At 41.3% G+C, this 24,584-nt stretch overlaps 2 protein-coding genes across 2 annotated transcripts in view; both read right to left on the bottom strand.

Moving 5' to 3' along the window:
- LOC146547125 (uncharacterized) overlaps positions 1-4,138 on the bottom strand; it is a 10,138-nt gene extending 6,000 nt beyond the window's left edge. The window contains exons 1-2 of the mRNA XM_085264064.1: positions 3,586-4,138; positions 372-803 (exon numbers count right to left, since the gene is read on the bottom strand). Coding sequence (XP_085120190.1) covers positions 372-803; positions 3,586-4,103 — 950 coding nt within the window. The 5' untranslated portion in view covers positions 4,104-4,138. The remainder of the gene's footprint in view (positions 1-371; positions 804-3,585) is intronic.
- LOC146547124 (uncharacterized) lies at positions 4,130-24,584 on the bottom strand. The gene is made up of 9 exons (XM_085264062.1): positions 24,407-24,584; positions 23,361-23,456; positions 21,606-23,211; positions 21,162-21,422; positions 15,756-16,187; positions 13,307-13,762; positions 8,244-8,660; positions 7,684-8,091; positions 4,130-4,583 (listed from the first exon to the last, which is right to left on the bottom strand). Exons 2-9 carry the CDS (start codon positions 23,380-23,382, stop codon positions 4,130-4,132), a joined length of 4,056 nt encoding a protein of 1,351 aa, XP_085120188.1. The 5' UTR covers positions 23,383-23,456; positions 24,407-24,584.

The following is a 24,584-nucleotide window of genomic DNA, read 5'->3' as shown; positions in this document are numbered from 1 at the left end:
TTTATTTGTTTCAATGATATTTCGGCAAAATGAACTAGCCTGCATTTTTTCTTTTTAGAGGGTTTTTCAATTTACCCCTTGGTAGGTTAATCAGTTTTATTTCCATCAAATGATGTGGCATTGTTTAATTCCAATAACATCACCCAGCCTAGTATTGACATTATGTTTGATTTTTTTCTCCATTGAGACCTGATGTGTTTTAGAGTGATTCTTTAAATTTGAGAAGTATATGATTTCAGGTATTTAAAACACTGTGCCAATAGTGATGGCTGTGAAATATCACAAGACAAAAATAATGAGTTCAAAATTGATCACTTCTAAGCACATCTTGTCATATGATAGGTTAATCATGTAAAATACCTTTCATTTACCTGAGCTGTGAGATATAAGGCAGACACTGCAGGAAACTCCTCACTTCACTCTCTTCATGTGAGCAGCCTGTCAGCTTCACTTGTTTCTTCTTTGGTTGCAGTTTCAGCACTTCCAGGAGGATGGAGGTCTTTCTCTCTGAGAGGTTTATGGACCAGACTGCAGGAGCTGACTGGAAAACTGACTGTAATGATGGAAGGACACTCAAGCCTGTTTTAGTCTCATAGTCCTTTGAATGGCAGTACAGATCCAGTAGGAAATGTATCTGATATTTTTTATCCAAGTTTGCATCTTCAGGAATGAATGTTTGATATGTGCACACTGATGATAACAGCTCCAGTATCTTCTCTCCTGTCTGCTGTTGTCTCTCTGCTGCTGCACAGAACAGATTCACAAAGAACCTGACTGCTTCATGTGACCTCCATGGATCAAAACTAGAAAATTAAGAAGGAAACATTTAGTATCTGGTATACACACAACCACAACCATCAGTAAATATCTGTGCTGGACATATTGAAACTACATTATGGGGTGCATTTTCTATGCTTAAAGGATTCAGGTCACTGTTAAATGGCTTAACAAACAAAATTACAGTTTTTATCAAAGTGGACAGGTACAAGGATTAGACTGAAAATGAGTGAAAAAGCAGTCAATGATCAGAAGCAACACTTTTAAAACCTTTCAGGAGGGCATTGGAGAACAATTTCTGAAGACCACTTAAAAAATTTAAAGGAACCCTCAAAATGGTGTGATATTTGACAAACACATGGACAAGGAGCTGAACTCCCAGTTCCAACTCCACAGTCCAAACACTTTAAGAAGATTAACTCAAATCAAGGACTCTGGTTTTCTAAATTATTTTTTCATTATTTTCTGTGCACAAACATATATGCCAACATAACATGATCACCTGCCTAATATTGGGTCAGTCCCACTTTTGTTATTCATTGCCTATGTAAGAAGGATTTTAAATTTGATTCTGATGAACAAGACACTAATGAACAGACACTAATATGAGAGAAATATGCTTTCCTAATTTCTAGTCCCGCTCACTGCAGCATTTTTGATCCAGTGAAGGTTTTTCAGTGAGTTTTTAGGACAGTAATTTAAAAGCAGGAAATTAGAGGTAATCCAGGTTGTTAGACATTTAATTGATCGGTGTTTGTGGTGGTGGGGTGTGGTCAGTGGTTGGGGGGAGGGTGGTGCAGTGGGTTCAGGAATATTGCCAGGGAGGGTGAAATGTAGCTGCTAGAGCAGTTTGTGGAGGTGATGACAGAGAGAAAAGAGGTTGGTCCACTGCCACTGGCCGGCGAGCCTGAAGGGAGCAGTTGCAATAGTGATCCCAGCTCCCAGACTCCTGGGGTGACACAGTGGTACTCGTGTTGGAAGTGGAAGATGGGACACTCGAGCAGAGAGTGAACCTTGGTGGAAGCAGAGTGGGTTGAATATAGACGTGATGCTCAGTTTTTGACCATGTGATAAAAACTGATGATCAAATGGTCAAATGATGTACCAAAAGACTCTGCGGTGGATCCGCCCTCATGTTAGCAGATCCACCCCATTTTCTGGCCATCTGAAGAGAATCTGGCACGCCTAGAGATAGCGCATCTTCAAACAGCAGTCTGCTCAGTCAGCGTGCCTTTTTAAAAAATTTAATTTATTCATGTTTTCCATTTTCACATTTTACGAGGCGCTCTCACACTGAAAGCCCTGGACTGGGCAGCAGCACTTCTGTAAAAGGGTAATTATTATAGAATATCTTGTCACATATCCTGCATTCATGAAGTTACCATTTCAGTGAAATTATACTGGTGTGAAATAATTAAAGTAACTACTTGTATCAGTGTGACAAGTAAGTATAGCAATCTAATCACCTATTTCAATCACTCCTGCAGTCGCTTCAACGACTTAACTCTCATCTCTCTCTGTTGCAGATTTTCCCCCAAATGCTCTTACCATTCCTGCCCGGTTGTTAAATACTGTCTCTGTAAACAAACTTTGCATGTATAAAAATGTATTCTGAAATACAACATATTAAAAAATTAAAATGTCTTTATTAAAGCAGCTATTAGTCAAAATTTTACCAGCCAATTTTGCTATGAATCTTACATGTCTGACAAGCACAAAGAGATACTGTATGAGATATGATAGGATATATAATTATATGATATTGAGAGAAGTTTATTCTCTCTCGCTGCTGTCAACTATAGATTTTCTCCCTGGGTGGCTTTGAAAATGTTGGAGAAAGAAATAATAAATTGAAAGGTGAAGAATGTGTGGGGAAAAAACAGCTACATGCACTTAAAACATTACTCACACATTACATTAGTGCAAGTGATAATGTTTAAAACAGTTCAAAGCCACAGAGCAATGCTGTGGTCAAACTGACTACATAAAAAAGAGTCATGCAAATTTATTTCGTTGAGATCATTGCATTGACTGTGCTGAGTTCTGAAAAACAAAAACTAAACTTGGAGGTTTATTAAAGTTGGTTTGCTGCTTGTGTGATTACAGATGTAAATAGAGTCATGTTTCCCACTGATAATATCATAAAGCATTCAACCTACAGCAGACAGAGGACGTTCAAGAAGCTGTGCTGCTGTCCCTGTCCATGATGATCCTGCTCATGCTTCATGTAAACAAAACTGATTTTGATGGAAAAGTTTATGGTGAAAGACCCTTTTTTGTCAGCATGTGGTGATGGCTGTAGCTCAGGAGGTAGAGCAGGTCATCTACTAATCAGAAGGTTGGTGGTTTGATCCTTGTCTGCTCCAGTCTGCATGTCAAATATTTGTGGGCAAGATACTAACACCAAGTTTCTCTCTGATACATCCATCAGAGGATGAATACGTGTGAATGTTACATAGAAAGAGCATAGAAAAAAGTGCTTGGGTAAATCAAGAAAGTTGTGTAAAGCACTTTGAGAGCTCAGAGTAGAAAAGTGATATAATAACCATTCCATTTACTATGTGAAAACCATTTCCCAAAACCTGGACTAACAGCTGTGATTTATCTTGTGAGATTGCAAACAGAAGATGAAGCACTTTTTTTCCCCTTTTTGTGGGGTAGGTGGGATATATGTGGACGTATTGGGATGAGAGGAAAACAAGCTTTCTACAGTAACCTAGTAAGACAGTTCAAATTCATATCTCTTTGTTATGAAACTCCAAATGATGAGTGCAAAAGACATGACTTTACTCTGCAAGATTCATTTACCTGAGCTGTGAGATATAAGGCAGACACTGCAGGAAACTCCTCACTTCACTCTCTTCATGTGAGCAGCCTGTCAGCTCCACTTGTTTCTTCTCTGGTTGCCGTTTCAGCACTTCCAGGAGGATGGAGGTCTTTCTCTCTGAGAGGTTTATGGACCAGACTGCAGGAGCTGACTGGAAAACTGACTGTAATGATGGAAGGACACTCAAGCCTGTTTTAGTCTCATAGGAGTACAGGTCCACGAGGAAGTCACACCATTTCTCTTTAAGAGGTGATTTTTTGTATCTGCACACTGATGATAACAGCTCCAGTATCTTCTCTCCTGTCTGCTGTTCTCTCTCTGCTGCTGCACAGAACAGATTCACAAAGAACCTGATTTCTTCTGAAGGTTCCAGTAACTCAGGCATGAAACTGAAATCATTAAAATTAAAAATATGATATATAGTTTCTACAAAAAAATGGATACTTTGTGTGAATTGTAATATGAATTTTCTTTGTTGGCAAATTGACAAAAGGAACATCTTCTAAAAAAAAATGTAAAAATTAACTACCTGAGCTGTGAGATATAAGGCAGACACTGCAGGAAACTCCTCACTTCACTCTCTTCATGTGAGCAGCCTCTCAGCTCCACTTGTTTCTTCTCTGGTTGGAGTTTCAGCACTTCCAGGAGGATGGAGGTCTTTCTCTCTGAGAGCTTTATGGACCAGACTGCAGGAGCTGACTGGAAAACTGACTGTAATGATGGAAGGACACTCAAGCCTGTTTTAGTCTCACAGTCCTTCATATAGGAGTACAGATCCAACAGGAAATCACACTGATATTTCTTCATATAATCATCACCTATGTTTCTTTCATGAACAGGGAATGTTTGATATCTGCACACTGATGATAACAGCTCCAGTATCTTCTCTCCTGTCTGCTGTTCTCTCTCTGCTGCTGCACAGAACAGATTCACAAAGAACCTGGTTTGATTGGAGAGTGTTTCTGATGACTTACAGCAACTGGAAAACAGAACCATGTATGATGCAGAACACCACTGATCAATTCTTTTTGAATATCATTTCTTCTTCAACAAAAGAAGGAAAACTGCTGAATCAATTGAAAACCAAACGATCTACAGATTTTAAAGATTTATCACATTATAGCATTTCAAAGAACTAATAATGACTCCTTTATCCAGTAAGTTAATTAGATAATTCATGTACTTTGAGCCTTTCAACGTTAACACATTAATGCCGTGTTAACACCGTCATCATGATTAATGCGAATAAAATTTCTAATGCAATAAACCCATTTGGAGCACAGAATGTACGAACTTTGGACAAACTGTCCGAAATGTGTTGACAGAGACATTTCAGGGATTTTGAGTCATGGGGTGATCGTGGCTCAAGAGTTGGGAGTTCGCCTTGTAATCGGAAGGTTGCCGGTTTGAGCCCCGGCTCAAACAGTCTCGGTCGTTGTGTCCTTGGGCAAGACACTTCACCCGTTGCCTACTGGCGGTGGTCCGGGAGCCTCGCCTCTGTCAGTGCGCCCCAGGGTGGCTGTGGCTACAATGTAGCTTGCCGTGAATGTGTGTGTGTGAATGGGTGGATGACTGGTTGTGTAAAGCGCTTTGGGGTCCTTAGGGAAAGTGCTATACAAATACAGGCCATTTACCATTCTTTGATCAGGGCTCACAGAAGAGCTCAAGAAGATGTGTTTTTTCTCTGTATCTATTATTGTAGGATCTACCTTCGCCTTGAGGCGACTGTTGTGATTTGGCGCTATATAAATAAAATTGAACTGAATTGAATGTGGTCTGTGAAGGTCCCAGTGGTAATCAGAGCACTAGGTGCAGTGACTCCCAAGCTAGGCGAGTGGCTCCAGCAGATCCCGGGAACAACATTGGAGATCTCTGTCTAGAAGAGCACAGTGCAAGGAACAGCTAAGATACTGCGCTGGACCCTGAAGCTCCCAGGCCTCTGGTAGAGGACCCGAGCTTGAAGGATGGACTGCCCGCAGGGGCGAGAGGGTAATTTTTTTATTTATTTTTTTTATATACACATATACATATCAAAAGCATCACCAATTTTCTAAGTAAAAGTATTTCTAAAGGTGCTACTCATATAAAATTCTACCCAGATAATGACAATAATCAGTAGCAACTCATATAATCCACACATGTCAAGAAATCCAACCATAGACGTCCATAAATTATGTGTAATATTGAGAAATGAAATAGAGAAAATCATTTAACATGCTTAGTGAAATTTTTTTAATACTTTGCTCAAAAGGCTTTCTTGGTGATGACCGCTGCAAGAAATCTCCTGTATGTAGATAGTAGTCACATTTATTGCCCAAGTGTGATTTTAGCCCATTCTTCCACACAAACAATCTTCAAAATCCTGAAGGTTCTGTGGGCCCCTTCTACGAACTCTGAGCTTTAGTTATTTCTATATATTTTCAGTTAGGTCAGGTGATTGACCTGACGACACATACATGCTTTTCAGCATTAACTTTTATTTACACACTCGGTTGCTGTTCACAGACACACATGGCTGCAGCTTCCCAGCTCAGCTGAACACTCACGACAGGACACAGTACAGATTTTAAGACAGGGCATGATCGAACCTACTTCCCTCCCCCCGCGAGCAGGAGAGGAAACCAGCCCAGAATGTTGGTGCCCCAGCCCCAGGTCCAGCAATAGGGCAATGACAGCTCGGGCAGCTGGCCACTTCTCCAGCGGCGGCGGCAAAGGTAGCCCGGTGGTCGGCCGCGTGGCAAGCAGGTGCGGCATGCGTCGGCGAGCTGAGGCTCACAGACAGTCAGGTGGGCACCCGGAGCATGGGACCACGAGAAGCTCCGGCCTCTGGTGGAGGTGAGACGGGTCTGACCTGCACACCGACCTCAGGCTTATGTGCAGGTTCCTCTGGCATGGGAATCTCCGTCTCCTCCCGCGGCTCCTCAGCTGCTCCCGCCTGAGCAGGTCACAGAGACAGTAGTTCCTCCGCCGCCCTCCTCCACGGAGCCAGGACGGGCGCAGACCACATCCCGGCACAATCTTCATCATCCTTGTAAATGGCAGCAGATTTTTTATCAAGAATGTCGTGGTATGTTTTTCCATTCCTTCAATCATATGAAGCGTGCCAGTGGCCTATGCTGAAAAATAGCCATACACCATGATGTTCTTAACTCGTAACTTCACTGTTGGTATGTTTTTGTGGTCATATGTAGAGCCTTTTGACCTCAAAACATACTGTGTATTATGGCATTCAAAAAGTTTAACTTTGGTCTCATTTGAACAGACTATATTATCTCAGTATTTCTCAGACTCGTCTAGATGTTGTTCAGCAAACCTTAGATGAGCTTCAACATTTCTTCAGTTATTTAGTCTTGCATGGTGAGCGTGTGTACAGGTCATGGTGGTCGAGTGTATTATATATTGTTTTCTTTCTGTACGTGCTGATGATTTCAGGTCGTTCTGTAGCTCTCCACAAGTAGTCCTTGGCTCTTGGACAATTCATCAGATAGTTCTTTTCACTCCCCTGTCTGAAATCTTGCAGAGAGCACCTGGTTATGGTCAGTTTATGGTGAAATTATGTTTTTTTCCACCTCTTGATTATGGCGCCAACACTGCTCACTGAAACCTTCAGTAGTTTTGAAATTCTTCTGTAACCAATGCCATCAGAATGTTTTGCAAGAATAAAGTTAGGTCTTGAGAGACCTCACTGGTTTTAACCCATCATGAGATGTTTCTTGTGTGACATCTGTTTATTCCAGTTGAGACTGAAGAAGCTAAAGACTGACAGATTTCAGCACCACCAACCTTCCTTAATGTTTTTAATACTTGTCCCTGCTTCACTCATCCTTATTACACCTAACTGAATTTATGGACATCTATGGTTTGAATTCCTTGCAACTATTGCTATTATCTGGTAAAAATTGAATGTCAATAGCACCTTTACCAGTTTCTTTACTTAGAAAAATGGTAATACATTAAATAATTATTTTACCCACTGTGTGTTTGTTATAATATAAATTTCTACAAATATGTTTATTGATCCTGTATACTGTTAAAAGATATCCCTTTACAGAAGCATATAGATTCTGAGTTGTTTTTACCTGAGCTGTGAGATATAAGGCAGACACTGCAGGAAACTCCTCACGTCACTCTCTTCATGTGAGCAGTCTGTCAGCTCCACTTGTTTCTTCTCTGGTTGGAGTTTCAGCACTTCCAGGAGGATGGAGGTCTTTCTCTCTGAGAGCTTTATGGACCAGACTGCAGGAGCTGACTGGAAAACTGACTGTAATGATGGAAGGACACTCAAGCCTGTTTTAGTCTCATAAGAGTACAGGTCCACGAGGAAGTCACACCATTTCTCTTTAAGAGGACTGTTTTTGTATCTGCACACTGATGATAACAGCTCCAGTATCTTCTCTCCTGTCTGCTGTTCTCTCTCTGCTGCTGCACAGATCAGATTTCTGAAGAATTTGGTTTTTTCTGAAGGTTCTGGTAACTCAGGCATGAAACTGAAATCATTAAAATTAGACACATGCTATATAGTTTCTACAAACAAATGGATACTTCCTCTGAATTGTAATATGAATTTTCTTAGATGGCAAGTTGACAAATATAAAATAAAGGAACATCTTCTAAGAAAAAAAAAGTTTTAATAAACTACCTGAGCTGTGAGATATAAGGCAGACACTGCAGGAAACTCCTCACTTCACTCTCTTCATGTGAGCAGCCTGTTAGCTCCACTTGTTTCTTCTCTGTTTGGAGTTTCAGCACTTCCAGGAGGATGGAGGTCTTTCTCTCTGAGAGGTTTATGAACCAGACTGCAGGAGCTGACTGGAAAACTGACTGTAATGATGGAAGGACACTCAAGCCTGTTTTAGTCTCATAGTCCTTTACATGGGAGCACAGATCCAGCAGGAAATCAACCCATTTATCTTTCATAGCATTTTTTTGGTGACTGTAGAGTGATAACAGTTCCAGTATCTTCTCTTCTGTGTACTGTTCTCTCTGTGCGGCTGCACAGAACAGAATTCCAAAGAATTGTGTTTGTTCACTGAGTTTTGAAGCCTGGTGACAAAACCTAGAATGAGAAGGTAAAGAAAAGAATAAAAATTTCAAAATGTGGGAGCTTTTAGGTGTGCACATTATACATTTACATTTTTGCTTGTATAAAAACTTCCAAACATGGAAATGATGTCACTGGAAATATCATATTTATGTTTACATAAATACAATGAAACTGCAAACTAAAACCTCAAACACAAGCTCTCACAAATTGGACATAAAAACTAAAATTTGCATTTGTCCCTCTGAAATAATTACAACCCCCACAAAAAAACAAAAACTAACACCATTTCACACTTGATATTTATAAATGCTAACCAATTCCTAAGAGGGAAACAACAATGTCCTATGACACACACATATACAAAGTGGTTGCTAATATTGTGAGAAAAAACTGGTGTAGTGGGGTATGTAAATGAGTTATTTTCTAACATTAAAGGTAATTTAAGATGATTACATCAATTTTATGGAAATGTAATTTCAGATGCTGGCACACTATTGCAGTTGTCTTGATATATGTTCAATCATCGAGGTAAAGCAATCCCTGAAAGTTAAACTAGCATTTTACCACTGAAAACACTTTGGCGCTATCTTAGTGCTAAATTTGGGGTATAACTTTACCAAGCTGGACAACACAGAGATAACAGACAACCATTGACATTCACACTGATATCTACAACTAATTCAGAATTACAAATTAATCTTACACATTAGGACAATTTCATATTCAGATCCTTCTTGCTGTGTGACAACTGTACTAACCACTTTAAAGACTCCTTGTACCTTTGCTGTACCTAACACTATAGTTCAATAGGATAGATCCAATAACCCTTGTGGCAGAACAGGATCCATCCATCCATCCATTTTCTTCCGCTTATCCAGGGCCAGGTTATGGGGGCAGCAGCCCAAGCAGAGAAGCCCAGACTTCCCTCTCCCCAGCCACCATGCCCAGAAAACCTCGCCCAGGAGGCGCCCAGGGGCGCATCCTTGTCAGATGCCCGAACCACCTCAACTGGCTCCTTTCAATGTGGAGGAGGAGCGGCTCTACTCTGAGCCCCTCCTGAATGGCCAAACTTCTCACACAGCCACCCTTCGGAGGAAGCCCATTTCCGCCGCTTGTATTCGCGATCTCGTTCATTCGGTCACTACCCACAGCTCATGGCCATAGGTAAGGGTAGGGGTGTAAATTGACCAGTAAATTGAGAGTTTCGCTTTTACGCTCAGCTCTCTTTTCACCATAACAGACCGGTACAGCGTCCGCATCACTGCAGCCACTGCACCAATCCATCTGTCGATCTCCCGCTCCCTTCTCCCATCACTCGTGAACAAGACCCCGAGATACTTAAACTCCTCCACTTGGGGCAGGGTCTTGTCCCTGACCCGGAGTGGGCACTCCACCCTTTTCCGGCTGAGGACCATGGCCTCAGATTTGGAGGTGCTGATTCTCATTCCCACCGCTTCACACTCGGCTGTGAAGCGTTCCAAGGCGAGCTAGAGGCCATCACCTGATGAACCCAACAGGACCACATCATCTGCAAAAAGCAGAGATGAGATCCTGAGACCACCGGAGTGAAAGCCTTTCACCACTTGGCTGCGCCTAGAAACACTGTCAATGGGCCATTTAGTCCTTATACAACCGTTGCAAGAGCTTGGTCCGCATAGCCGGCAATAAGTCGGACTTGTTCCTGGTGGGTGATGGGCTCCACCAGGGCTGTCCTTTGTCACCGATTCTGTTCAGAACCAGATCCATAGAGGCAAATAGATTTAGGACAAGTTGGTTGCTCGTTTAGGTGGCTGTAGCTCAGGACATCGAGGAGATCATCTATTAACACAAAGATTAGAGGTTCGATTCCTTGTTGCCCCAGTCTGCATGCCAAATACCCTTGGGCAAGATACTAACTCCAACTTGCTTTCCGATGCATGTGAATGTTAGATAGAAAGCACTTAAGCATAGTAAGAAGTGCTCATATGAATGGGAGAATGAGGCATGTTGTAAAAAGTGCTTTGAGTGCTGCAGGAGAGTTGGAAAGTGTTTATAAGAATCAGTTACTTTAGACTGAACTGAAGGAATGATTAATTATCACCTAGGGCTGTTCGATATAACGATATATATCGGATGACAATATAAGAACGTCTATCGTTTCATTTTACGCTATCGTTTGTTTCGTGGTGTCGCAAAATAAACTGTTTACGGCAATATTTTTTCACCGTTTTGATGGTCACTGTAGCGGCTATATTAATTTCTTAAAGTTCTCTCTTTCTCTTATATTTAATATAACCACACTAAGGACGGACATGCGCCTGTTTTTATGCGTTGTCGTTAGCAACAACAACGGTAACAGCATCACGTGTCCACTTGTTTATGTTCCACATAAACCTTTCAAAATAAAGCTCAAGATCCTGTTGAGACTTTTCAAAATAAACTGAATCGCGTGAAAGAGCAGATTATTTACGGATCAGAAGTAAAAAAGAGCCGCCAGGTGCTAAAAAATAAACCTTAGACTCAAACGTTAGAACAGGTTTTTCCCCGCAGCACACCGTGTAATAAATACTCACAAAGAAAACGGCGGCTGTTACAACTTATGTCTAAAAATGTATAGTTTCATGCATCGGTTAAAACACTCGACTCCAGCTACATGACGCACAGCTGGAAACACTTCCCGCAAGTCGAGCTGCCCGAGATTCACAGAATTTACAGAAATTTTTACATTTTTGTGATTTATATCGTTATCGGGACGATAGAATTCTTATATCAGGATATGAGATTTTGGTCATATTGCACAGCCCTATTATCACCTTCTGCATACAGGTTTGAAACGCAAATTCAGAAAATAAACTTTGAATGTACATACTTTTGTCTCGCTGCAAGCACCGCAGAACTTAAATGGAGGAAGCTGCGTAGTGGTAAATGCAATCATTTTCACAAATATTGCTGCAGATTTATATCTAGTTGAATATGAATACCTGCTGTCCAGAGTTAGGCAATTGCTTTAGACAACAGGTGTTCAGCAGGAGAGCATGTACAAAAATACATGCTTTTCTTGTGTGATGATATGTGAAGTTCTTGGTTAAAATATTAATAAATGTAGTATTTATTTTATTACAAAAAATGTTTTACTTTGATACGACTTTTTTTCCCCAGTAGAAATGAACCAGTCACAGGTACATGCGTGCGGTGTCTTGAAGCAGGTTGAGGGAGAAGACGAGAGGAGCTAGCGCAAAACAGTGTGGACTCCTGTAGTGATGTGAAGCAAAAGGTGGAGACCACGCATGGTTATCGGTAATATAATGCAGAAACTGTCAGACATTGCAAAGCACTGAATGCCGACCTGAAGTTTGCTGCTCGTTTATAAGGATAATTGCCAATTGGCAGAGCAATGAAGCAAGATAGCAGCCTAAGCTTGCACTCAGTTTAGCATGTCCCAACAACTCTAAAGAGAAAAGCCATTTTGAGTTATTTCTGAATTCATAATTCTCTCTCTCTCCAAAGAGGTTAGTCTAACTAAGTTTTTTGCTTTGTAGAGTTACTTTCCATTGTAACAACTATCCATCCATCCATTTTCTTCTGCTAATCCTCGTCAGGGTCGCGGTATCTCAGCTACCATAAGGCAGGTGGCGGGGTACATCCTGGACAGGTCACCAGACTGTCGCAGGGCTAAGGCATAGAAAGAGACAGCCATTCACATTCACACCTATCAGCAATTTAGATTTCCCAATTAATCTAAACCCACTAACTGCATGTATGTAGACTTTGGGAAGAAGATAGAGTACCCGGTTAGAACCCAAACAAACCGGGCAAAACATGCAAACACAACACAGAAAGGGCTGGTGGCCAAGAGGTAGAATCAAACTCAAGACCTTCTTGCTGTGAGGCACTAATCTCTGTGCTACCATGCTGCCCAATTAGAGAAAGCTGGTGACGACTAATGAGAGAAAAAAAAATATTAAATACAGTGAGCCAAAAGAAATGTTGGCAAATAAATGCAAATCAATATCTAAAAGGGGATACTCCTATCAAAACCCTCAATGAAAGCTGCATAGTCTTGGAAAATGATGATTTGAGACAGAACATTATAAGCTTAAAAGCTGTATTCATCAATCAAAGGGTGGTTGATCTGCAAGCGAGCAAGAATCAGCTGAAAGAATGAATGTAAACTGAAAGACAGTGTGTTCTTAAGGACAGTGCTGTTTTGTTTGTTGTTATTTACTTATAATTCTTGGAAAAGTTATGTACACGCCAGCAAATTCTTACTTCCAAAATCAAAATGTAAAAGCTTTTATACTCGTTTCATTTTTTATGCGAACAGCTTGAAATACAGCTTCAGAAAACAGTATATACTGTTTGATGCTTAAACAGTAGATATTTTATGAATAATAGCAGGTCAACAATACTTTTAAGGGACAACCCTACTGGGTTTTAAATACCTGGGAGTCTCCATCCTTTGATTTTAAAACTGAAGCCTCTTAGATGAGAGGCAAAGCATCTGAAAAGAAAACTAAAGAAGTCCATCCGCTTTCTTTCCAAACTGCTTACACTAGCAATACAACTGTTTTTAACTGAGCTTTAATTCAAATTTAATTGAATAGTTCTGTTGAAGAATGACTCTTTTTGTTTGATAGACATCTAGAAATAAGGACTAATTTCTGATTTTGGCCATTTACCTGAGCTGTGAGATATAAGGCAGACACTGCAGGAAACTCCTCACTTCACTCTCTTCATGTGAGCAGCCTGTCAGCTTCACTTGTTTCTTCTCTGGTTGCAGTTTCAGCACTTCCAGGAGGATGGAGGTCTTTCTCTCTGAGAGGTTTATGGACCAGACTGCAGGAGCTGACTGGAAAACTGATTTTAATGATGGAAGGACACTCAAGCCTGTTTTAGTCTCACAGTCCTTCAGATGGGAGAACAGATCCAAAAGGAAATCAGACTGATATTTCATGTCATTATCATAAAGATTCATGTTATAGTGATCTTTAACAGGGAATGTTTCATAGCTGCACACTGATGATAACAGCTCCAGTATCTTCTCTCCTGTCTGTTGTTGTCTCTCTGCTGCTGCACAGAACAGATTCACCAAGAACCTGGTATGATTCGAGAGTCCTGCTCTCTGATGACTTAAACTGCAATAAAAAGAAGGAAATGTGCAATTAACCGAAGAAAATAGCAATAATCATAGTATTTACTAGCAAGGAAAATTTAATAGAATATTTTACAGAACATCTACCAACAGAAAACACAGATGGAGCCAGTACATTAAAAATATGCACAGAATAAGCACAGAATTATACATGCAATTCTCTTTGTAAATAGTATGGCAATTGTAAGTTGAAAGGGAATCAATATTTCAATACCAATTCAAATACGACACCAATAAACAATAATCAATAAAACTAACACACTAAGTGAACTTGTGCTTAAATACTAATGGGCGTGTGACATAAGCAGATTCAGAGAGGGTTCTTATTCACACATTTTGTTTTCTAGATTTACACCAAACCATTTCCCAAAATATCTGGAACCTAAATGAACATTTTAAAATTTCTAGTAAACACAAAAATACTAATGAAAACCATTCAATAAAAACATACCTATAAACAGAAAAACTAAATACCCCTCTACCAACGACCTACTCTTTGCTTCTTTTACCCTGTTGGCACAAAAGTATGATTTCACAGGTAATCAGTTATTTTAGGTATTCTCAAATAGAAATTTCGCTCGATCTAATCTGATCAATTTCCCACATCAACTACCAAAAACTCTGCTCGACAGTACCCTGGAAACAGATCCATTAGCTAGAGGGGTGGTAACTTGAATTTATGAGATGATTTTCAATCATGAATGCCCGCCAAACGTCTGCATGAGATATTGCTGTGTTATGTTAAAATACCACTACTGAGGACAAGAAATATGCAGAGCTTGGCTCCAGACATTTGGGGCAAGGACTCTGAAGTGCTACAGGCTCGAGCCAAAGATCTGGAACTGTAACTCCAGCATACAAAGTTGTTTTAGTTGTTATCCCTAAGATAGCAACATGGCTAATGCTAACACTTACTAATATATAAAATCTTAAGAATTCCAATAGTAAGGCATATGAAAATACCATTGACCAGCTTATGCTGCTTACTGATCAAATAGAAATCCCAGCAAGCTGTAGGTTTTAAGGCCTCTCAAATCACAAAGTAACTGACTAACAGTCTGAGAGTAACTCTTGCTTTATTTCCTATCACGCTCTCTGTTCACATTTTGTTCCTCTCACAGAGCATTCCTTTTTCTTTTGAGATATTGAGTTTCCAAAGTTATTGAATGCATCCCTCATATCAGCTAACAGGGATCCAAATGGATACATGAGGAAAATCACAACTTCTGATTTAATCTGTGTAACTGCTGACACATTTCCTCTTTGCTGAAAATGAAATCTGATTTTGCAAGTGGCAGCAATGAAAGACAAACAATCTGACAGTTCTGCAATTTTTCTGTTTCTCTATTCACAAATACCACAAGCTTCATAATGAAAATTTAAGGCAAAATGATTATCTATAGTTACTATATTTTCACAAGGAAGATACTCACACAAAACCAAAATGTTCTATAGAGGGCTAAAAGTCTTATTTTATTCCTTTTCAATTTTATAGGCATGACCAACACTTTTCTCCCCTTAATATTGAGATTGTTGCAAACAGGATGTAACTAAACACAAAGTCTGCCTGTTGATGTACTACATGTGAAGAAAGCAGGTCATGCAGTATTGCATTGCATCAGTATTGGTGATGGGCATGTGTCATCCTATAATTCATCCATCCATCCTCTTATTCAGGACTGCTGGAGCCTATCTGCACTTTGTTAAGGCAAGAGGCAGGTTCCACCCTGGACAGTTCACCAGTCTGTTGCAGGGCTAAGACAGAGAGCCACACAACTATTCACACCTATGAACAATTTAGAATAACCAGTTAACCTAACCTCACTAATTGCATGTCTTTGTGAGGAAGCTGGAGTACACAGAGAGAACTACGCACAGAAAGATGCTGGAATTGAACTCAGGAAGGACCTTCTTACTGTGAGGCAACTGTGCTAACCACCATGCCAACACAATATTTAGTGACTTTAATTTTTTACCTGAGCTGTGAGATATAAGGCAGACACTGCAGGAAACTCCTCACTTCACTCTCTTCATATGAGCAGTCTGTCAGCTTCACTTCTTTCTTCTCTGGTTGGAGTTTCAGCACTTCCAGGAGGATGGAGGATTTGCCTTCTGAGAGGTTTATAGACCAGACTGCAGGAGCTGACTGGAAAAGTGGCCTCAGCATTGGAAAGTCACTTAAAATCCCTTGAGCTGTGATACATTGATAAAATGTAAGAAGGATGTCATGTTTTTCACTGTAAGCAGAAAACAAAGCGAGGAGTGTATCCACCACCCTGGGGAAGTCTTCTCCTTTGTGAAATACTTCCAGGCATAAATCCAACAAGAGTTGTTTTTCTTCACTCTCCAATATCTTACAGCTAGGCTTCTGTTCCTGAAAACTGCCAGGTCTGTGGTTCTTCCTGAAACTGCAGAAGACACACACACACACACACACACACACACACACACACACACACACACACACACACACCTTTTTTAACTGTAATTCAACATACTTAAATGCACCACATTCATTATGTTTTACACCAAAATAATAGCAGCTATGGAGATATAGTGCCTTCAGTCTAGCTTTCATTAGTCCAAAGAACAATTATGATCTCCACATGCATAAAAGTGGTAAAGCCAGTATAGACAAGTCTCGTGAGTAAAAGCAAAATTACTCATTTTGAATACGCAGAAAAAATCAAAAGTGCACAAGAATATTCATCATCAGATGCAAGACAATTAAAAATGGCTTCCTCAATGTCTTGTAAACTAGTTATTGTCCCATTAACTGCAATGTATACTAGTGTTTTCCACACATTCAGACTTTAATTGGGGAGGGGTGAGAATATGCGTGAGTAGCCAGGCCCGCAGAAGTACCAGCTGAAATTTGGAGGAAAACACATCGGGGATGCAGAGGTCAAGGACAGAAAAGAAGAAAAAAGGTGACGGTGAGACAGCGGAGGCTCGAAGCGAGGAGGAGGTATAAACCGTGTCTGCCGTCTATCGTGATGGGAAATGTGCGATCGTTGGCAATTAAAATCGACGAGCTCTCAGCACTGTTACGGAGTCAGAGGGAATACCGAGAGTGTAGCCTGATGGGTTTCACCGAATCACGGCTGCACCAGGACATTCCCGATGAGAATGCTTCCGTGGAAGGCTTCCACACTGTTCGGGCAGACAGGGACAGCATCGCTAGCGGTAAGCGGAAAGGAGGTGGGCTTGCTGTTTTAGTTAACAACCGGTGGTGTAACCCTGCCAACATAACAATCAAAGAAAGGATTTGTTGCCCGGACACTGAACTGTGTGCTGTTGGACTCAGGCCATATTATTTACCCAGGGAACTCTCTCACGTCATCTTGGTGGCTGTTTATGTTCCTCCCTCTGCTAACCCCACAGCTGCATGTGACACTATCCACTCTGCCATAGCTCGGTTATAGACTCAGCACCCGAGTGCCTTTATTGTGATCTCGGGTGACTTCAACCATGTATCACTGGACAATACACTACCAACATTCAAACAATATGTGGACTGTCCCACCAGGGGAGAGAAAATTTTAGACTTACTGTATGTGTAACAGGGTCATAAATCACATTGTTATAATTACACAAAATGTGTTCTAATCCCCCAAACTGCTCCTTTTATACCTGACTTTTAGGACCTCCAAGCCTGTAGTTGTGTTCATTATCAGTTAGAGCCCCTCCTCATTCTTTTCTTCTTCTTCTTTGGTGCAATACTATAAATACAGTGTACCCCTTTTGCCTCTCCCCTTTTTCTACAATTCCCCTGTGGGAGAGGTGGGTGTCATTTCTTTCCAACACCTTAAAAACACACATAATTCATATTTAGCCACCCTGATGTTTATGATTGCGATGTTAGTTCAGTTATTGTCATTATTAAGCCTGTTTTTGTAAGATGTGATAAGAGTGTAGTATGTGTGTATCATAAATGTGTTTTAGGCGCCATAAATGCTAGCATGAATATATACTCCTTGCTAGCTTGGGAGCTGTGGTGGGTTGAGCTAACCCTCTTCCCCACTGTTTGTATTTGGTCTAGGAGCTGGAGTGGGCAAATTATTTACTTGGAGGTCTTTCTTTCTTTTACCTTTTTTATCAGGTATGTCGGATTTCATGTTGTTGTTTTTGTTTTATCTTATGTCAAATATGTTACGTGTAAATGCATATTTTATGTTTAATGTAAAAATAAATGCCAGCCCTTTTTCTACAATTCCCCTGTGGGAGAGGAGCTGGAGTGGGCAAATTATTTACTTGGAGGTCTTTCTTTCTTTTACCTTTTTTATCAGACACAATGTGGAATCACACCGGTTACATATGCTAACGTCAAGGATGCATACAGCTCCTCCTCCCTCCCCCCACTTGGTAGGTCAGATCATAACCTGATTCACCTCACCCCCCGCTATGTGCCAATTGTGAGGAGGGAACCTGTGACCACCAGGACTGTTAGGAGGTGATCAGAGGAGGCAATAGCGGAACTACAGAGCTGTTTCGAGGTGACCGACTGGGAAACACTCTGTGAGCCTCACGCCGAGGACATCAATGGGCTTACTGAGTGTATCACAGACTACATAACTTTCTGCACCGACTCCATTGTTCCAGCTCAGACTGTTCATTGTTACCCAAATAACAAGCCCTGGGTGACTAAGGACATCAAAGCCCTCCTCAACAACAAGAAGAGGGCTTTCAGAGGGGGCAACAAAGAGGAGGTGAGGAAGATCCAGGTGTTACTAAAGGACAAGATCAGAGAGGCTAAGGACAATTACAGGAGGAAGCTGGAGTGGAAACTCCAGCAGAACAGCATGAGAGAGGTGTGGAGGGGCATGAAGACCATCACTGGATTCAGGCCAACCAACAGCAGGGGAGCTGAGGGAGGTGAGAATAGAGCCAACGAGTTGAATCTGTTTTTCAATAGATTCGACATCACAGTGTCTGCTCCCACCCCCACAACCTCACCTGTAGTCAGCCTGGAATCCAGAGCCACACCACTGTGCCAGCCTCTCTCTTCACATGGCGCTGTTGCCTCCTGTGAGATTCCTGACACCCCTCCCCCACCCATCACCTTCACTCAATACCAGGTTGAGATGCAAATGAGGAGACTTCACTCAGGCAAGTCTGTTGGACCAGACGGAGTGAGTCCCCTCGTCCTCAAGACCTGTGCCCCCCAGCTGTGTGGAGTCTTTCATAAACTGTTTATGCTGAGTCTGAGTCTGCAGAGGGTCTCGGTGATGTGGAAGACATCATGCCTTGTCCCTGTACCAAAGACGCCACGTCCCGGTGGCCCCCAGGATTACAGGCCCGTGGCACTGACCTCTCACATCATGAAGACCCCGGAAAGGCTCATTCTGGACCAGCTGCGACCCATAGAAAGACCACATCTGGATCCCCTTCAGTTCGCTTATCAGCCTCGTCTCGGAACTGAGGACGCCATCATCTACCTGCTCAATCGTGTCTACACCCATCTGGACCAGCCGGCGAGCACTGTGAGGGTCATGTTTTTTGACTTTTCCAGTGCTTTCAACACCATCAGGCCGACCCTCCTGGGTGATAAGTTAGCAGCGATGCAGGTGGATGCTTCTCTGGTGTCCTGGATTGTTGATTACCTGACAGGAAGACCACAATATGTACGTCTCCCACAGTGTGTGTCTGACAAGGTGATCAGCAACACAGGGGCACCACAAGGGACTGTCCTCTCCCCCTTCCTCTTCACCCTCTACACCACAGACTTCAGCCACTGCACAGAGACCTGCCATCTTCAGAAGTTTTCTGATGACTCTGCGGTGGTTGGATGCATCAGCAGGGATGATGAGACAGAGTACCGGGCTGTGGTCGACTCCTTTGTCACGTGGTGTGAGCAGAATCATCTGCAGCTCAACGTGGCAAAGACCAAGGAACTGATCGTGGACTTCAGGAAGACCAGGAAACACTTGACCCCTGTTTCAATCCAGGGGGTCAGTGTTGACATTGTGGAGGACTATAAATACCTTGGAGTACACATTGACAATAAACTGGATTGGGCTAAAAACACCACAGCACTTTACAGGAAGGGCCAGAGTCGTCTCTATTTTTTGAGGCGACTGAGGTCCTTCAACATATGCCGGAAAATGCTGAGGATTTTCTATGAGTCTGTTGTGGCCAGTGCGATCCTCTATGCTGTTGCATGCTGGGGGAGCAGGCTGAGGGTCGCAGATGCCAACAGACTCAATAAACTAATCCGTAAGGCCAGCAATGTTGTGGGGATGGAGCTGGACTCCCTCAAGGTGGTGTCGGAGAGACGGATGCTGTCCAAGATAAAGACAATGTTGGATAACACCTCCCACCCACTCCATGACATGCTGGTCAGTCACAGGAGCTCGTTCAGTGAAAGACTGAGATTACCGAAAAGCACCACTGAACGACACAGGAAATCTTTCCTGCCTGTGGCCATCTCCCTGTACAACGCATCCACTTAACACACTGTTTGCTGCTACAACTACACATGTTTCTTTTTCAGCTATTTATTTATGAGTGACTTATGTATGTATGTATATATATATATATATGTATATATTGTACTATTCTTAGTTAGTGTATTGTCTGTCTTGTCTTAATGTTGGTTTATAATGGAGCACTGTAACAAAAAATAATTTCCCCCAGGGATCAATAAAGTATTCTGATTCTGATTCTGATACTTGCTTGATTATGCCATAAAAGGAGATGCACACACAACCAATCAGATAAATCAGTTTGGAAGTTTTTCCTCTGCAAATCTACAAAACCAGTTACTGACAATCAAACATAGTTTAAACATTAAACATGTGGTGTTCTAAGAAAATATACGATTTAAGAAAAAAAATAAGAGATTTTTCTTTTTCATGTGACGGCAACAACATGTGTTATAAAAGTTGAGATGGAGGCAAAATGCTGGAAAAGTAAATGGAACCAAAAAGCTGGAGGAACATTTTGCAACTAATTTGTTTAACTGGCAATATGTCTGTAAAATGATGGTAAAACAAGAACACTGTCAGAGCCAACTGAAAACATTTGGAGCTTCACAAACCAAAAATTAAAGACAAAGATGGTAAACATGGCCGAACTTTTCTGAAATGTATTGTTGGCATCAAATTTAAAATTATTTTTCATTTTAAAGATGTCAGGGTTGGCTTGATGGATTCCACATTTCATTTCCAACTTTTAAGATAATTTAATAATCAATGGTGACGATGTGGATCAACAACCTCAGCTGAACAACAACAACAAACAGTTGAATGGTCTTCAGAGAACTACAGAATAGGTTAGCAGTGACTGAACTTTAAAAATTAAAGCAAGGTGGATTGTGTTCAAAGATGGAGTAGTTCTTTCAACAAGAACAACTTGTGTAACTGTGAAAAAAAGCCACGTACCTTAGTGAGTGGATGTACTGTGAACACTTTAAGAGGAACTTGCTGAGATAAGGACAGACAGGATCACTATTGTCCCAGTGAAGACAGACTTTAATCTTCTCTCTGCTTCTCTGAGTTAATTTTCCTGCCTGTTCAAACAGTCGTCTGTCACCTCTGACTGGAAGATGTAACCGATTCCCATCAAGACCGAGTAAGCAGACGTAGTTCATTTCCAGCTCATTGATAAGAGAAATAGTCCACAGCTGCAGTAATGAGCAACACCTGTAATAAGAGGATTTTTTTAGAAAGAATATCATTATTGTAAAAGACAGCACAAACACTGACAACCTTTAAAACTACAAAAGTATAAATTAAAGTACAATGGGTGATACAGTAAAAATCTTGTCAGATTACATAGAAGTGACATGTTTCTGACATGCTGCTGTGAAACATGCTCATCCTTACCTCTGAACATTCCCCAGACTTTCTAACTGGACCTTTGATCCTTCTTCTGAAACTGTTACAGCATCAAGGTACAGCTGTATTTTCTTCTCCTTACTCTGGCTGATTATGTAGGACAGAGCAAAGCAATGCAGAGAATCAAGAGTTCCCCCTCTCACATCAAGACAGTAGCCCAGTTTGTCCAAGAGAAAAAGACAGACTTCAGGAGACTGAGACTCGTACAAACACTGGCACAAGAACAGCAAGTCATCAGTATGTCTGTCTTTTTGGTGAAACTCTATAAATTTGATAAGCACTTCTTTGAGGTCAGTTTTGAGGTCACTGATGTGCGAAGCCAGAATCAGACTTTCTAACACATCTGTGTTCCTCTCATTCAACAGTCCACACATGAAAAGGATCAGATGTTTCACATGTGTCAGCCTGTCAGTCGTCCAGAGCTGAATAAAACCTCTGATCCTCTCTGGATTCATCAGGAGCCACAGTGCTGCAAAAAACTCCTGCAGTGTGGAGTGTTTAAAGGCAGTTGATGTTTTCCACACAACCCGAGTGACTTGAACTTCAAATGTCTTCAAGAACGATGAATGAACACAGCTGTCTTCACAGGTCAGAGATGTTAAAATCTCAGTTTGACTTTCTGTTGCAAGAAAAGCAGCTTCAGCCAAAGAGGCTATTGCATCTCTTTCATATGTAGTGTTGCTGCTCCTCTGAATGCAGAAATGAAGGATGTTCAGGTATATCTCAGTTAGTGTGCATGGCTGTGGAAGATGCTCTGAGCCCTCAAAACTAAAGAAGGCAATGACCATCAGTGCATACACAGGAGTGTGACAAAGACTGAACACTTCGATGTTACTGAAAACGTTGTTCATGTGTTGCTCACTCAGGTTCTTAGATAAATATTCTCTGATGCTTTGTTCACTGAAGCCCTTCACTTCCACTCTGAGAGGATCCCAGTCTGACAGGAAGTCTGCTGACTCCACCTCTGGTCTGCAGGCGATGATGATCTTTGACTGAGGTAGAAGGTTCATGTGGATGAGCTCCCCCACCACAGATGAAGAGGGGAGGTCTGTGAGCCCATCAAAAATGATAACAACTCTGTCAGAGTTAGTCTTTATGTCCTGTAAGACCTCATCTCTGCCTTCATCTGGTTCACTGAACACACTGAAGAGGAGATCCTCCAAGCTTATAGTCGTCACATCATGGGATGTTTCTCTCATGTCAAAGTAAAACATGTACTTTATGTTCTTGTCTTCACTTTCTGCCCACAGTTTCAACATCCGATGGGCCACAACTGTTTTCCCACTGCCAGCTGCACCAATCAAAAGGATCTTTTTCTTATCATGTTTCAGGAGGTCACTGACGGATATTTCTTGTTGGTTCTCAGGTTTGTAGGTCTTTACATGTTTACGATCAATCTTTCTTTTCTTCAACATTGGGTTTTTCATTATGGATGGTGAATCTGCTTCTTTTATCCATAACACAACTGGAGTGTAGGACAGTCCAGGGCTCTGCTTGTTGAATAGAAGTGCTTTGCTTTGGATCCATGAGCTTTCTGATAAATTTGGAGCTTTGGTTTTCAGCTTTGCCTGGTAGTTATGGCACAAGCTTTGATCTGAAAGAATGACTCAAGTTAGAAAAAACATAGTAAAACTTCTGGTAAAGTATTTTGCTCTGACAAATAGCAGAGAAATATCATGTTAATTCAAACTGTACAGATGAATATGTCAAATGCCTGTCATGTATAACCAGACTTTAACTTACAGAAAGAGGCTTCACCATCCATCCTCTTCCTCTCTGCATTTCTGCTGCTCAGTGTAAAATCCTTCACCACAAATTTCAAGGTTCCTGAAACTTAAACTGTAAATCGTAGCTGGTTAATTCCTTTAAAGTTGTTTTCTCGATTATTAAATTCAATTGTAAATATTCGTATGAAATATTGTAAATTTAGTAAATTCTTAATACTCTAACAAATATGCTACAAAATTACAAAGCTGCAAAAATATACATGTTCACAATTCAGTCACAAACAGCTTCTGTGCCTCTTTAATAAATACATTAGGTTTTGTTGCATGCCACTAGAAGTCTTTGTGCTGCTGCTGGTAAATCTGATCACAAATGTTCCTTCTTTTTTAAAATTCAAACTTTATTTTTCACACACTGTTCTCGTTTAAATGACCTGCGCAAAACAACGGGATGAAAACACATGGAAGGACGCGCATTTTGTAGTCCATCGTTTCAAAATTTTCAGCACGGCGGATATCCGGCGTCACTTCCGATCATAGCATAGTTAAACTCTTTTCCTGAAAACCTCCAGTACTTTCAGACTGTGGAGTGTCTAAACCTAATAAATGACTCTTTGCAGCAGCACTATCTGTTCACGTTTTGTCCCGTTTTCTCAATTTCCCAGCAGTAACATGGCAATCACACTGACGCCCCGCTGCCATGAATGGTAGCGCCCGGTGACGTCATCACGTTTGTACTGAGGTCTACAAAGAATGTGAATAAAATAAGATACACGGAGAAAGACTACCCCCCTTTTCAAATTTTAAAGATGAGTTTCTGACGTCTGTTTCGGCGTACAAAGATGAGACTGTATTTATGAGCTGTACAGGTCACTGTGTAACGTTTGTGGCGCATGAGCAGTCTCCGAGTTTGTTGTGTGAATGAAGTTCACAGAGAAAATAAGTGAATGTGACCCTCTAACACTGCAACATTTATGGCAAACTTTATCACAAACTCCATGTAAAACAGCACTCTGAGGCTAAAACATGTTTATAACCGAACACAGTCCAGCTTCAAAAACTTACCGAGCACAGTAAAGTGTCACAGATGGAGTCCCCCGGCAGATTTAAGCGGCTCATTTCTCTTTGGACCTGTGGAGCTTTCACACAGCAGTAAACCGATGGTCTAAGTACTGATCCACCAGCGCAGCATAATGAATAATCACCAAACCTTCACGTTGCTCAACAAGAAGCTGCTTTCGGT

This window comes from Mchenga conophoros, linkage group LG23 (genome assembly GCF_057382185.1).
Source record: "Mchenga conophoros isolate Kocher_MC1m ecotype Shallow Benthic linkage group LG23, M_conophoros_male_GT1.1, whole genome shotgun sequence".
Classification (NCBI taxonomy): Eukaryota; Metazoa; Chordata; class Actinopteri; order Cichliformes; family Cichlidae; genus Mchenga; species Mchenga conophoros.
This window is presented reverse-complemented; position numbering and strand designations above follow the sequence as displayed.

Bases quoted from the DNA above. Each gene is read 5' to 3' on its own strand.
- LOC146547124 (XM_085264062.1), bottom strand. From the start codon at position 23,382: ATGGATGGTGAAGCCTCTTTCT. The intron at 21,423-21,605 runs GTAAGGATGAGC...CTCTTATTACAG, and splicing joins AGTCTGGGGAATGTTCAGAG to GTGTTGCTCATTACTGCAGC. The intron at 13,763-15,755 runs GTAAAAAATTAA...TTTTTATTGCAG, and splicing joins CCTTATATCTCACAGCTCAG to TTTAAGTCATCAGAGAGCAG.